At 41.6% G+C, this 13,351-nt stretch overlaps 1 protein-coding gene across 11 annotated transcripts in view; it reads left to right on the top strand.

Moving 5' to 3' along the window:
* PDE1C (phosphodiesterase 1C) overlaps positions 1-13,351 on the top strand; it is a 599,843-nt gene that overhangs the window by 301,688 nt on the left and 284,804 nt on the right. For 9 of the 11 annotated variants that reach the window (XM_082471771.1, XM_082471767.1, XM_082471776.1 and 6 more), the window contains one exon: positions 8,618-8,644. The exons of the other annotated variants lie outside the window; for them this stretch is intronic. In XM_082471771.1, coding sequence (XP_082327897.1) covers positions 8,618-8,644 — 27 coding nt within the window. The remainder of the gene's footprint in view (positions 1-8,617; positions 8,645-13,351) is intronic. 11 annotated transcript variants of the gene reach the window in all.

Here is a 13,351-nt window from a genome sequence, read left to right as displayed (position 1 = left end):
TAGAGGAAACAGGAAGGGCATCTGCTTTCAAGGAGCTGTTGTATTGACTTACATTCACCTGGAATTGTAAATGGCCAATAGCTGCTTTCTGCCGGGAGTAGGTTTTGATAACAAGTTGGGAGGAAGGGTGGAGGAGAGGAGGAAGGAGGTACTACTTGGGGAGATAGGAAAGGCTTAAAAACATTAGACTGGTCACTGAAGTTAAACTTGGCAGAAGATACAGTTTTTGTTCTGGCTAAATCTACATGGGGATAACAGAGTAGAGAATTCAAGCATCTCTCTGGATAATTCAATTAAAAAACCTACCCCTCCCCTAATTACAGGGAAATATCTGTGAAGAGGGAGGTTTTGTCTCAGTCCTTTGGATTTATCTCCACTCTGGCAGTGTTGTCACAGATATTAAGAAATATTTTTGTTTTCAGCCTTTCTCATTGATGTTTATAGAAACAGAAGACAGGCTCCCAGGAAGGAGGTCACAAAGATCTCTTCCATTCCCACCCACACAGTTTTATTGTACTTGTAACGCTGCAAGTGGTTGTAAATATGTGAATGGAGGGATAGGTCATTTATGCAAAAAAGTACTACTTGGACTTCTACAAGCATGATATTTACTTTCTGTTTTAACAACCTTTCCATATTTTTTCATTGGCGCCACTGATTAGCTCACTGCCCAGCTTTAAGCAGTAGATTTTAAGCTAGAGGGAAATGGTCCTTGGTTTGCTCAAAAATAATGCTCTTCAGAGGAAGAGTTCAGCTTTCTTTGGGGAGGGGTCCTATTTTGGGGCCTGTTAGACAGTAATCTGAGTGCTGGAATTTTTAACCCAGGCCCAGGAGAGAAACAAGCATGAACAGGAGATTTGGATTTTTGTGTCTGGCCAGCTGTCTGCAGCTAGACGAGGGGTCTGGGGAGGGGGAGCAATGAAGACACAGCCCTGTGGGAATGTGGGTGCATCCAGTGCGGGGTGGATTGACTATGAGTTGGTGCCGGTCCAGGTGGGGCTTCCTGTGGGGTTGTTTAGTTTGAACTAAACCTTCTCCTCAAGGATTTCTCCTGTTTCCACTGCCCAGCCGGCATTAGATAGAAACACATTTGCTTCCAGAAGTGAGTTAAACATTGATCATCTTATTTACAGCTGTGTTTCAGATTAGCATTCTCTCATTTTTCTGATTTACCATGCTCAACCCCAAACCACACTCTCGAAGGCTTCCTTCATTTGAATTTGATCTCATCACTTTGGGTTAAACATATTGGAATTTTGTACTTTGGGAGTTGCTGTCCCCAAACATGATCTTCCTTTTCTAAGAGCCCTAAATGAAAGGGTGTGAATCTGTAGGACAATTTTCCCCAATAGACAACCTGGCAGAAAACTTCTCTAGAAAATTTAAGCAAAACCAACTCCCTCCTAATTATTGGGTTATTCCAAGTGAAAGTGAGTTTATATTATTTCATTATTTTTTATCTTTTGTCCTGCCTTGGATCTTTGGCCAACCAGGAAAATAGAATTGTTGCCCACATGGATTTTCATTCTGTAGCTCATCAGTTAAGAAATATTTGAGCTAGTAAGAGAAGAAAGTTTCTCATTTTCTCTAATATCTTTCTTCTCACCACCCCTTCCCCAAATAGTCTCCTGGAAGGTGCCAGGAAACCGCAATTTATACGTATTTTCTCACTGGCATTTACTTGTTAAAAATATGGGACAGGCCATAAAGCAATCAGTATATATAGCTTTGCAAATCTAGGTTTTAACATGGGTATCATGGAAATGAAATCACTGGGAGAAATGAGAAGAAATGTACAAGGACCTTCCATTCTCAGCAACATCTAAAGTAGTTCATACAAATGATTCAAGACAGATTCAGTGGAAGTTTCTAGCGATATCCAGTTTTGTTCAGTCGGCACCCCATATGCCAGTAAAAAACAAAACCAGAGGATCAGAGGATCATTCAGATCCTCGATCATTTCACGGATATTTGTGGCATTTTATCTCAGTCCACTTTCCCACGAGTGAGCCGCATGTGACCTGAACTCGTGAGAACATGTACTTAACTCCCTGAGTTTTGCTGTGCACTTTTTTTTCTGAGCCTGTCCCCCAATCTCCTCTCCCTTGAGGGAACTTGAGGCCTGAGAACCAGGCTATCTGTGCATTTCCAAAGCTATCTGTGCATCGGCAGCAGTAGTGACCTCAGTAAGGAAGGATGGAGACGAGATCTGATGGGATCTGGAGCAGAGTGAGTCATTATTGCCCAGAAACCCTGGAGAACATTGCAGACAGAACTGGACTTCTCACTGTGTGTGTGGAGTTGTTGCATATTCAACTTCCCAGACCAGAAAATCTTCTTGTGCTCAACTGGGAGGTATCTTGCTGTCAACTTAGAGACTAAGCACAAGTTTTGGTTTTTCTAAGCCAGCTTGTTTGAATATTAAGCGTATTTATAAACCTCATTATTGCAGCAACCATATGGCTCTTACTCAAAGATACTCACTTTAAAAAAGTGAAAGACTGCCAGGTGCTTCATGATATAACCTCAATATTTAATTGACTCTCACTCACCCAGGCTATCAGGAATGATTCCCAAGTCATCTGTTTGACTTTGGAGTCTGTGAAACTTACGTGATTGTGGGTATGCCCAGTACTTTGCAAACTGCTAGCCATCAAAAAGCAAACAAAGCTCTTTAAAAGCATCCTGCGTCTGCCACACTGTTGTTTCTTTTTTGCTATTTCCTTGCTGTCTCTACTCTGCCCTTAGGCAGGTCCAGGTGTACTGTGGCCGGAATCACTCCTTATGCTTGCTTAGTTTCGTCCCTTCTCTCCCTAATTGGGGCCAAGAGACGTAAAATGAAGTGCAGGGTCTTGAAGTTCAAGGTCTAGATGACACAGCCATGGACAGCTTTGGGGAGCCGTTTTAAATATTGGAGGTCAATGCTCTTTGCTCTTTGATGATACTCCCGTCTCAGTAGCCACTTGTCAGAATGTGATCAGCTGGATGTAAATGGACTGAAGCCTTCCAGGAGAGATTTTTCCAGCTTATCACTTCCCCTATTCTGTACACACGCATGCACACATAACACATACACACTATTTGATACTTCTTGGGCAATCCACGATTTCATAGAAACATTCCAGAGTTAAACAGACATTGATTTTCAGTGAAGACCAGGAGTCTTTTAATTTGCCTAACAGGTAAGTGGATGTGGTCAATCAGTAATTCTAGTTATAGCATGATATCTCTGTGCTGAGTTATAACTTCTAGAGGATGCTTAGGGATTCTGTGTAAGAAACTCACTGGGCTTCAGTTTTTAGGGAATTATCGATAAAAAGGTTTTTCTTAAAAGATAATTTTAGATATTTCTAAGGATTATCATGGTGTCCAGTTCCTAAATATCTAATTTTACTTTCTTTTTTTCCTGCTTTCTGAGCAACGACCCAGCTTTTGACATTAGAGGAAAGTGTGTGGGTCTGCTAGGCTAACAGGGACCACTGCTGGGTGGGTGTCAGAGTGTATATAGCCTGCAGGCTCCCTTGGGCGTGGGGGGAGTGAGGAGAGCTGGGCAGAGTTTCAGTTCCTCCTCTGCTTAGTAGGACTGAGATTAGCACCTGCTTTCGTTGTGGCTCAAGTGTTCTAAGATGAGGAGAACTGGGAGTATTCAATTTTTCTACTTTAGAAAACAATCTTAAACTTCTTTTTAAAACTTTTTTAATCAATGAAAGGCTTTTTTTTTTCAAACAAAATTTGGAAACCTATGGAATTATAATACCATTATTACTTATGCAGTATTATTGTTATAAATATAGTAGCTGACTCGTTCTTGAACATTTACTGGATGCCCAACACTGTGCTAAAACTTTACATTCATTATTACATTCAACTCTCACATCAACCCGTGAAGTGCGTATTATTGTTACCCAAATTTTACAGATAAGGAAACTGGTGGTTGGGAAAGTGATGTAAGTTGCCAAAGGTCACATAGCTTATTGGACACAGTAAGTTGAAGAAGGGATTTAGCTTAAGTAAGTGATCCTAAGCACTATACTGTAATGCCTCTCTTTAAAAAACAAATGAATAGACAAACAAACAATGCCATGTATGTATGTATGTATGTGTGTGTGTGTGTGTGAGTGAGTGAAGGGTAGAGGGCATTCCGGGGAACAGGGTTTGCAAAGTGCTCTAGGCCTTCATCCATGCGGTTTCCTCAGCCTGGCCTCGTGAAGATGGCCTGCCTTCTGCCTCAGTGCGCAGGCGTGCTCTCTCCATCTCCCACACTGCCGAGACACCAGAGCACAGCAGCTCCTGGTCGTTCTCTGTGGTCTGAATTAGCTCAGTCTAGCTACGTGAATCTTGAGACTTGTGATGTATTGTTATAAGTTTCAAAAAATTATAAATTTAAAGTAAGTTTGAGAAACCAAAACAGAACATTTAAATACATTCCCTTTGTCTTTAAGGTTATGAATCAGGGGCAAATTCTGTTGAAGTTCTTAAAAACAAAAGGCCAAGAATAAACTAGGTTCTTTTCCAGCTCATTTCCTGCGTTTGGATGGAAAGAGCCCAGTATGTTCTGTGGTTGGTTTTGTTTGTTTTTGTCGAGGGTCTAAATTTCCTCCAGGCATCCTTTGACTTCTTTGACTAATTTCCTCAATTTTCTTTGGGGGCTTCAGAGTTTGCTTTCTGTCTCAACCAGTTCAAGGTTCTGTGTCCTTAGTCAAGTTACTTAACCTCTCTGAGCCTCATTGGCATCAAGTATAAAGTGAGGTAAACCTCCTAGGGTCTGTAGGAGGTCAAAGTGAGTTAATTTATGTAACAGACATGGAACAGAGGAGATGCTCAACAACTGTGACCCTCCTCCCCAGCTTGCCCCCGCCAGCCTTCTCTCATTGCATTCCTCCCGTGTGTAGAAAACCATGACTGTGGTAGATGGCCTCACTGCTTGTAGTAACTCATCACTAAACAGAAAAAAAATGAGTAGAAAGAAAGCATTTTGATCAGTGTCTTGATAAATTCACTCATTCACGCAACAGCAGTATATTGAACAGCTGTCATTTGTCAAGCACCATGTTAGGCAAGGGAGAAACACTAGCAGATAGTGGACAAGCCGTCGATCTTGCCATCAGTGTAACAGACGAGCTCTGGCCACCATGGAACACACAAAAGGGATGATCCAGTTTGGGAGGCCCTAGAAGGTTTTCGGGAGAAAGTGATGACTCAGCTGAAAGCTGAAAGCTGAAGGATGAGTAGGACTCAAGCCTCACCATCTCGCCCAGTCAAGATGATCTGTGAGTAGGACCTTGAGGAGAGTAATTTCCATGGATCCGTATTTTCTCTTGTGCTTTAAGTGCTGACCTTCCAGCTCCAGTGTAAGATGACACTGTTTGGGTTGGGTCTCTTTGGACATGGGGGCCGTCTGTCTAAATGGGACAAGATGGGAAGGGAGAGCTTCAGAATCTGTGAAGTCAGGAATGCATCTATGAAGGTGGGGAGTGAATGTTGGGAAGGTGAGTTGGACTGAAAATCAGATTTTTTGGTCTCTCTTTTTTGGGTCTACCAAACGCACAACCCATGTTTTGATATGTGTGGGTGGCAGCTACAAATGATGTATTTATTTTGCCAGCAGACATTTGTTGTGTACCAACCATGTGCCAGTCGATGTGCATGCCCTTGGGATAGATACAGAGACCCATATGACAGGACCCCTGAGCTCAAGAAACTCAAAACAAGGGGAAAGGGTCCTAAACCTTTTAGAATTCCCCTTACGTGGCATGCATGGTACCTGGCAAATTCAGTGCATTATGTTCTCTGAGATCATTCCTCCCATTTTATAGATGTGGAAGCTAAAGCTTGCTTTAGTGTAGAGCTTGTGTGAGTCTCGGAGCTAGAGAGGGAGAAGTTGGAGTTTGAACCAGGTTTATCACATTCCAGAACCCTATTGTCTTTCCACAAGGCAATGCAACAGGTGACCCCTTCTCTCAGGTGTCATCTTTTAAAAAAAAGTATACATTTTATTACTTTTCTTGATTAGCTCAGTACTTTTTAGCCTTAGAACCTGCTATCTGCCTCTGAATCTGGCTGGGCTGGGCTGGTTTGAGGTCATTAGGCACGCCCTTCTTACCTGCTTGCCCCATGTACTTACATATTTCTCCTTGTTGAACTCCTGCCCATCAATCAAAGCTACCTCTTTCACAAAGCTTCCTGAGCCACCCCTTGTCTTGGTTGTTATAATAGAACACTTTTGGTAACATGTATTAATTTCCTTTTTTAGGATTCAGATTCTTTCAGAGAGTGGATCTTAGTAGAGTTATTATGAGGATTAGTGATGCATGTTAAGTGCTTGTTACTAGTAGGTGCTGAAATTGGAAGCTATTCTTATTTTTGTTCATTTTGATGCACTCAGCGTTCCCAGCAGTGCCTTTGTATGATCCTTGGCAAATGTTGGGAGAATTCTGTGGAAGCCAATAGCAAAGGTTGTCTTCTTCTGGCCTCTGAAGATACACTCTGTTGACAGAACTAGTTGAGTTTCTGGGTAGGAACCAGGGGCATCCATGTGCCCCGACTGCCCCCTTACCTTTGGTCCTTGCACACTCTCACTGGGTTATTTTCCAGTCTTGCCAGAGACTCCTGAGCCCGGTTCATTAGACAGCAGTTCGAACGAGGGCCAAGGGCGTGGGTCACACCCACAGCTCACTGTGCTCTGTGCCTGTGGATGAAACCTCTGCCTTTGCTACTGCCTACAACGTGTGAGCTATCACTGCTGGGGTGGGGGGGTGGTCCAGGATGGTCAGTGCACACCCGTCACAGCTTTTGGAGGGAGTGCAAAACACTGTTTTAAGCAGTGGGATACAGTGGGGCGGCATACAAAGAATCTGCCTTCGGGGAGCTGACATTCAGGTGGGTTATGTCATTTATTTCTCACCACAAGGTCTTGAGAGAGGTGCCCTGATTATTCCCACTTTACAGATAAAGAAAGTGAGGCTCAGAGGGGTTGAATATCTGGTCCAACACTGTAGAGCTGAGTGCCACAGCCAAGATCGAACACAGGTAGTTTGCTCTCAAGCCCAAGCCCTAACCCATCTGTTAGTTGACCTTCCTCCCTACATATATGATATAATTCAAACATGTAAATATCTCTGTATATTCTTCCTATAGATGTATATGTCTGTATATATGACTGTATATGAATATTTTATAAATTTTTATAATTATTCTAATTATAATCATAATGCTCATTTAAAATAGAAAATATAGAAAATTCATACAAGTAAAAATAAAAGTAATGATTCATTAACCTACTACCCTGGGCTCATGATTATCACTCTGGTGTTTTTCCTTATAGATAAATAGGTATCAGTACCTATCAGGTCAAGATCACATTGTGGGTTCGGTGCTGCATGCTGCTTACTTCACTTAACATGTCACACTGCCATGTATGTTTTCATTTAAACAGAGATGTCACAGGTCATAGGGATTCTGAATTTGAAACATCTGTGCCTTTTTTTTAAAGCATGTGTGACATGTAGCTCTATTAGCAAATCAGTGGCTTGGCTTCCTGGTGCAGTGACTGTAATGGGAATGTCGGTGTGGAACCAAGGACAGCTGCATTGCCCTTCCTGGAGATGCTACCGGGAGATGCGTTTTCCTCTCCCAGCACTTCCTTTCCTTTAATCCCCTCCATTAAAGAGTCTTTTAAAACTCTTCTGAGGGTCTTCAGAGCCTACAAAAGCTGATACAAATATGAAAAACATTGAGCTACACTGGAAAATAAACTTTTATGGCCATTTCCTCCTCGAATGCCACTGTGACCCAGGTGAGATAGCCCCGGCAGATGTGACCTCCATTTGATAGATTAAGAAGCCCTGCACCCAGTAGATTTGTCCAAGGCTAAGTGAGGACTGTAAATAGCAGAGGTGGAGTAGAACTCCAGCTGCTTGTGCTTCCTGGGGACGTGTTCTTCCAGGGGCCTGAGCCCACAGCTTAGCCAGTAGCAAGTTCCTGATTCTGCTCTCACTATTTTTGCTTCTAGACTTTCTCATTGTCCCTTTTCTCACGTCTTCCTTCTCTGAAGACCTTATGTCTGGTCTTATGGTTTAGTTGCATGATTACACATTTACATTTTAAAAGGCAGGTCTTTAAAGGGACTTCAGTGCTAGCTGATGGGGATAATAGTAACAGTAATGACAGTACAAATAGCTAAGAGTTGTGGACCATTTAATATGTGCCAGATACAAGACACGCTTCACAGCCTCTGCCCACTTACTCCACAACAACTCCATGAACCTGGTGAATGAAGGGCTGATATATGAACCTGGATCTTGCCGTCTTTAAGGTCTGATCTCAACCCAGATGCTACAGTGCTCTCAGAGGGGAAAGAGCAGAATATCGGGGGCAGAGCCATTGAGCTCTTGGGATGCTGTGTGTAGCTGATAAGACTATGATTCTCTGCATCCAACCACAATGTAACACAATAATCCAAAACTTTTAAGTGGGCTTTGAGACCCACAAGCCTCACAGAGAGAACTTTCTACAAAGTGTTCACCTCTGCATCCATCCCCACTGAAGCTATCTTTTTCTAACCTACCACCTGCCGCAAACTCTTTTCTGATGTGTGTTTATGCTTCTTTTCCCACAGGAGGAAATATAAGAAAACGTCCCAGAGGTAAGAGCGTCCCTCTGAGAAAGGGGAACTGGTTGGTTGACTCCTTTGTGTCACAACTCTTCGCAAGTCTGGCTCATGGTGGATGTTCATTGTAATAAACAGTCTCTCAGATCCTTCTCAGCGAGTTGCCTGCTTTATCTTCGAGTCGCTACTGTTTCTGTAATTAAAAATTGATTGCAGGCATTTAGTGTGGCACAGTAAGTGTACACCTTCACATGAGAGTGGATCCAGTGGCTTAAAAAGCTTGTTACTGCTGAGTTATCTAGTGATTTTATTAAAACCTTGACCAGAGTGGGGCTGGGCTGAGGGCATGTGTGAAGGATTATAGGTGGAGCAGAAAAGGTTTGCAAATGCATGTTTAGTGTTTGGATTCTCCTTTGCCTGATCTGCTGACAAAATGCTGTTGAGCTCAAAACATAGATACAAATTCCTTTAAGGGCAGTCTTTTGATTTAACCATGGAAAGGGTAATTTAAAGTAGAATATCATCTGTCTTCACCCGCCATTACTCTGTTTTATTGAGAAGAGTTTGGAAAGCACATTCCAAAGAAATAGAGTTGCTTAGACCTTCTGTTCGCCAAGCAGCAGAAGACTACAGCTCAGTCTAAAAGGCTAGTGTCTGCTTTTCATTGATTGACTTTGGTATTATGGCTTTAAACAGATTGTATGAGATCAAAAATTGCTGTTGCAATTAAAATCTTCCAGTAGGTTTCAACAATGGTACTTTCAGTGACGACTTTAATCTGACCTTTTCTAGTGGGTCTCATCTCATAGTAGAGGCTCCTATGTCCTATGGTTTCCAAATAAAGTCAGTAATCCAAAGTAGTGGTGTCATCATTTGATGTGCATTGTGGAGGTGCACAAATCATTGAGAGAAAATGAACTAAAACTTTCAAAGCTTCCTAGAGGTTGCTATACTTTTCTAAATATAGCGAGCTTATACAGATGGCCGAATAATTCTGTCTTGTTCAGGTTCATCAGGCTCATGGTAGTAATTGCATGTGAACCACTGAGCAGGGCGTAAATTAATCACTCAGATTAGAGGGTATAGTAGTCTTTAGTAGTAAAAGGTAATTTATCATTTTCACATGTAGTTAACTTGGGGTATGAGATGTTTCAAAGTTGCCTCAATTTTAAGGGGAGATAAATAGACAGGTAAGAGGGAGTTTCTCAAGAGAACTGCTCAAACCTGTCAGGTTTCAAATTACTGTGTCAATTTTTTGGGAAAGCATAGTTTTGCATATCTGATGTGAAAGCTGTTGCATTTTTATGTCGATGTAAAAAAAAAAACTGGTTTGTATCAGCTGTATTGAAGTCTTATAAAGTGCAAATTAATAGAGGCTTGGTGTGAGCTCTTCTGCTTTTAATCACATGCATATTCTCATGTGAAATATATCCATGTCTACTAATCTGTCATTGAGTAACAAACCATCCCCACACTTACGGCTTAGAACAAGGGTTTTACTTTGCTCATGATTTTATAGGTCAGGAATTCAGGAAGGACTTGTCTGGGTGGTTTGGATCTGACCCACCTGGTGTCAGCTGGGACTGATGTGGATGGAGGATCCACTTCCAAGATTGATTCTTCACTCGCGTGTGGGGAGCTTCGGTGCTCCTTCTTTCTTTCTCTCTCTCCGCATGGCTTTCATCCTCCAGAATGTCTCCAGGAGTTTGGGCTTCTACTGCATGGTGGTCTCAGGGGTGTTGCACTCTTAGCTGGCTTCCTAGGCCACGTGTTCCAAGAGAAAAGGAGTGGAAGGTGCTAGTCTCCCTGAAACTGGCTTAATGTCACTTCTTCTGTATCTTACTGGTCAAGCTATTGCAGAAACCACCCAGAGTCAAGAGAAGGGGATATAGATTACATCTCTTGATGGAAGAGTGTTAAAGAATTTGAGGCCCTTTTCATGTATCAAACCTTCAACCCTTATCAGAATGATCTTGCTTGAGACCTTTTCCAGGGATCTGTAAATTTGGAGTATGTGGATACCTCATTTGATGAATGGTAGACACTTTTAAATATATCTTGATACCCCATCAGATGCTGGTCTCTTTGAATATATGCTTGTCTATTGGATGATTCATTTGGACTGGGAATAGCTGTGATTCCTTTTTCATGTTAGGGGCAGGTGTACTAGTGTGGACTCAGCTGGTTAGTTGAATTCTAAGTGCAGTTATTTGGCTTCAGTCAATAATTAGTCAGGTAAAGTTGGTGGCTTCATGTAGGAAAACTAAATGACACAAATGCTACACTAAAAAGCTTTAGATCTTGTAGGTTTGCTTTGGACATTAGGGGAAAAACAGCCCAGGATACAAAAATAATCTACCTTTGTTTAAACTTTTCTTGCTGTTTCATTTCGTTTTACTCATGTATTTATTTACCTTCTACAGCCATGTTAAAGAAAAAAAAATTGACTAGCTTTCAAAGTCATCATTATCCCACTACAACTCAACTGAGGTAGATATATTTCTTTAAATATTTCATAAAGTACTAGGCAGATTTTAGTAACCCACAAGAATATTTTTTTAACATCTTTATTGGAGTATAATTGCTTTATAATGGTGTGTTAGTTTCTGCTTTATAACAAAGTGAATCAGCTATACATATACATATATCCCCATATCTCTTCCCTCTTGCGTCTCCCTCCCTCCCAACCTCCCTATCCCACCCCTCTAGGTGGTCACAAAACACCGAGCTGATCTCCCTCTGCTATGTGGCTGCTTCCTACTAGCTATCTATTTTACATTTGGTAGTGTATATATGTCCATGCCACTCTCTCACTTCGTCCCAGCTTACCCTTCCCCCTCCCCGTGTCCTCAAGTCCATTCTCTAGTAGGTCTGCGTCTTTATTCCCGTCCACAAGAATATTTTGATGATAGTGATTCTACTAAGTCTCACTTTTAGTGTTAAGGGAAATGTACTCATGTCTTTCAAGATCAGAATTTCAACCGAAAGAGTGATAAGTACTCTTTACTGGGTTAGCAAGGGCACCTGTAGGTAGGAGGTAAGCTTCTCCCTGCACAACTTTATTAGATTGGGCTTTAAATAAACACAATTAAGGGGAACCATCCTTTTGCTTTCTGAATGGGGCTTGTCCACGAAGGCCAATCATTTCAAGAGATTTGCTGAAGTGGTGAAATGGTAATTTGACAGCTAGAGTGGATTACACCGGAAACCTGCTTCCCCATAAAATTCTCATCAGGTTGTTTTCAATACAGCTGCAGCTTCAAGTTATCAGGTCTGGCTCTGAGAAGTTTGTATCTTTGAGAAAGCATGCCAGACCATGTACAAAATAATCACAAATACCTATAAATAATCTACTATTCCGGGGCTGCCCCTGAAGAAAAGAATTTCTATGAGGGATGATGTTATAAGCTGAGTCTATATTAGAAGAGCTTCCAACACACACACATGCACACACACTCACTCCCTGTTTCAATGTGCTAGGGAATCTGTGAATGGTCAGCACAATTAGAGGCAGAGATACAAATAAAGACATATCCACAAACCTGAGGGACCTCCACAGACAATTGTTCTGTTTTCATATGTGTGGGCGGTGGAAATACTTTGGTCAGGATGGCCAGGGGTTGGAGTTTTAAGGCCACCAGATAGCAAAATTCTCAGTGGCATGAAGGTTTTTGTTGATTTGTTTGTTACTAACCCTAGCTCTGTTAAGATCATTTAAGTAAAAGTTCTGGTTCTGACTCTTATCTGATTTACTCATTTTATAAATCTAGACATGTCTGTGAACAGTTAACTTTAGCCAAAGTTGTCTTTTTGTTGATAATCATATTAGATTGATAGTCACATGCATAGCACTTTACAAAAATCTCCCATTTTAACAAAAGTTTACTGAATACTTACTGTTGCCATACACTGAAATAAATACCGGAAATAAAAAGATACATAAAAAATAGCCTCTGTGAGGAGGTACACAGGCTTGTAGGTGTGACTGTGAAAAAATTATAATAAAATTTGGTAAGTACTATAATAGATGTAAATACTGAATGTCATTGGGAACAATTAGATCTTTGGGGAGGATTCTTACATTATCGTATGGTCTTCTTTCACTAGATCACAAAAGAGAGCTGACAGTATTTTTTATTATTCATGGTGCTTGAACGTATGGGCATATTAAAGTCTAATGGGATAGTTGAGAATTTTTTTTCTTCATGTTTTCAGTTATTTTAAACATGTATTTTTTTTTTAAAGTTATACAATTTTTATTTATTTATTTATTTATTTATGGCTGTGTTGGGTCTTCGTTTCTGTGCGAGGGCTTTCTCTAGTTGCGGCAAGTGGGGGCCAGTCTTCATCATGGTGCGCGGGCCTTTCATTATTGTGGCCTCTCTTGTTGCGGAGCACAGGCTCCAGACGCGCAGACTCAGTAATTGTGGCTCACGGGCCTAGTTGCTCTGCGGCATGTGGGATCTTCCCAGACCAGGGCTCGAACCCGTGTCCCCTGCATTGGCAGGCAGATTCTCAACCACTGTGCCACCAGGGAAGCCCCTAAACATGTATGTTTTGCTGATTCTTTAGGCTTTTTCTCAAAGGGGCAGATGGCTCAAAAATATTCTGGACATTAGGAGGAAGACAGCCCAGGATACAAACGTGTGGAAATAATCGATAAAGTGCGTCTTGCACATGTAGATAACAGAATGGCCTCTATCTGTTGCAAGGCATAACAAGGAGTTATTTTTTCCCCTCAAG

The sequence above is a fragment of the Balaenoptera physalus genome (genome assembly GCF_965194825.1).
Source record: "Balaenoptera physalus genome assembly, chromosome: 8".
In the NCBI taxonomy this organism is placed as follows: domain Eukaryota; kingdom Metazoa; phylum Chordata; class Mammalia; order Artiodactyla; family Balaenopteridae; genus Balaenoptera; species Balaenoptera physalus.
The sequence above is the reverse complement of the archived record's forward strand: the minus strand, read 5'-3'. Positions and strand labels throughout refer to the sequence as shown.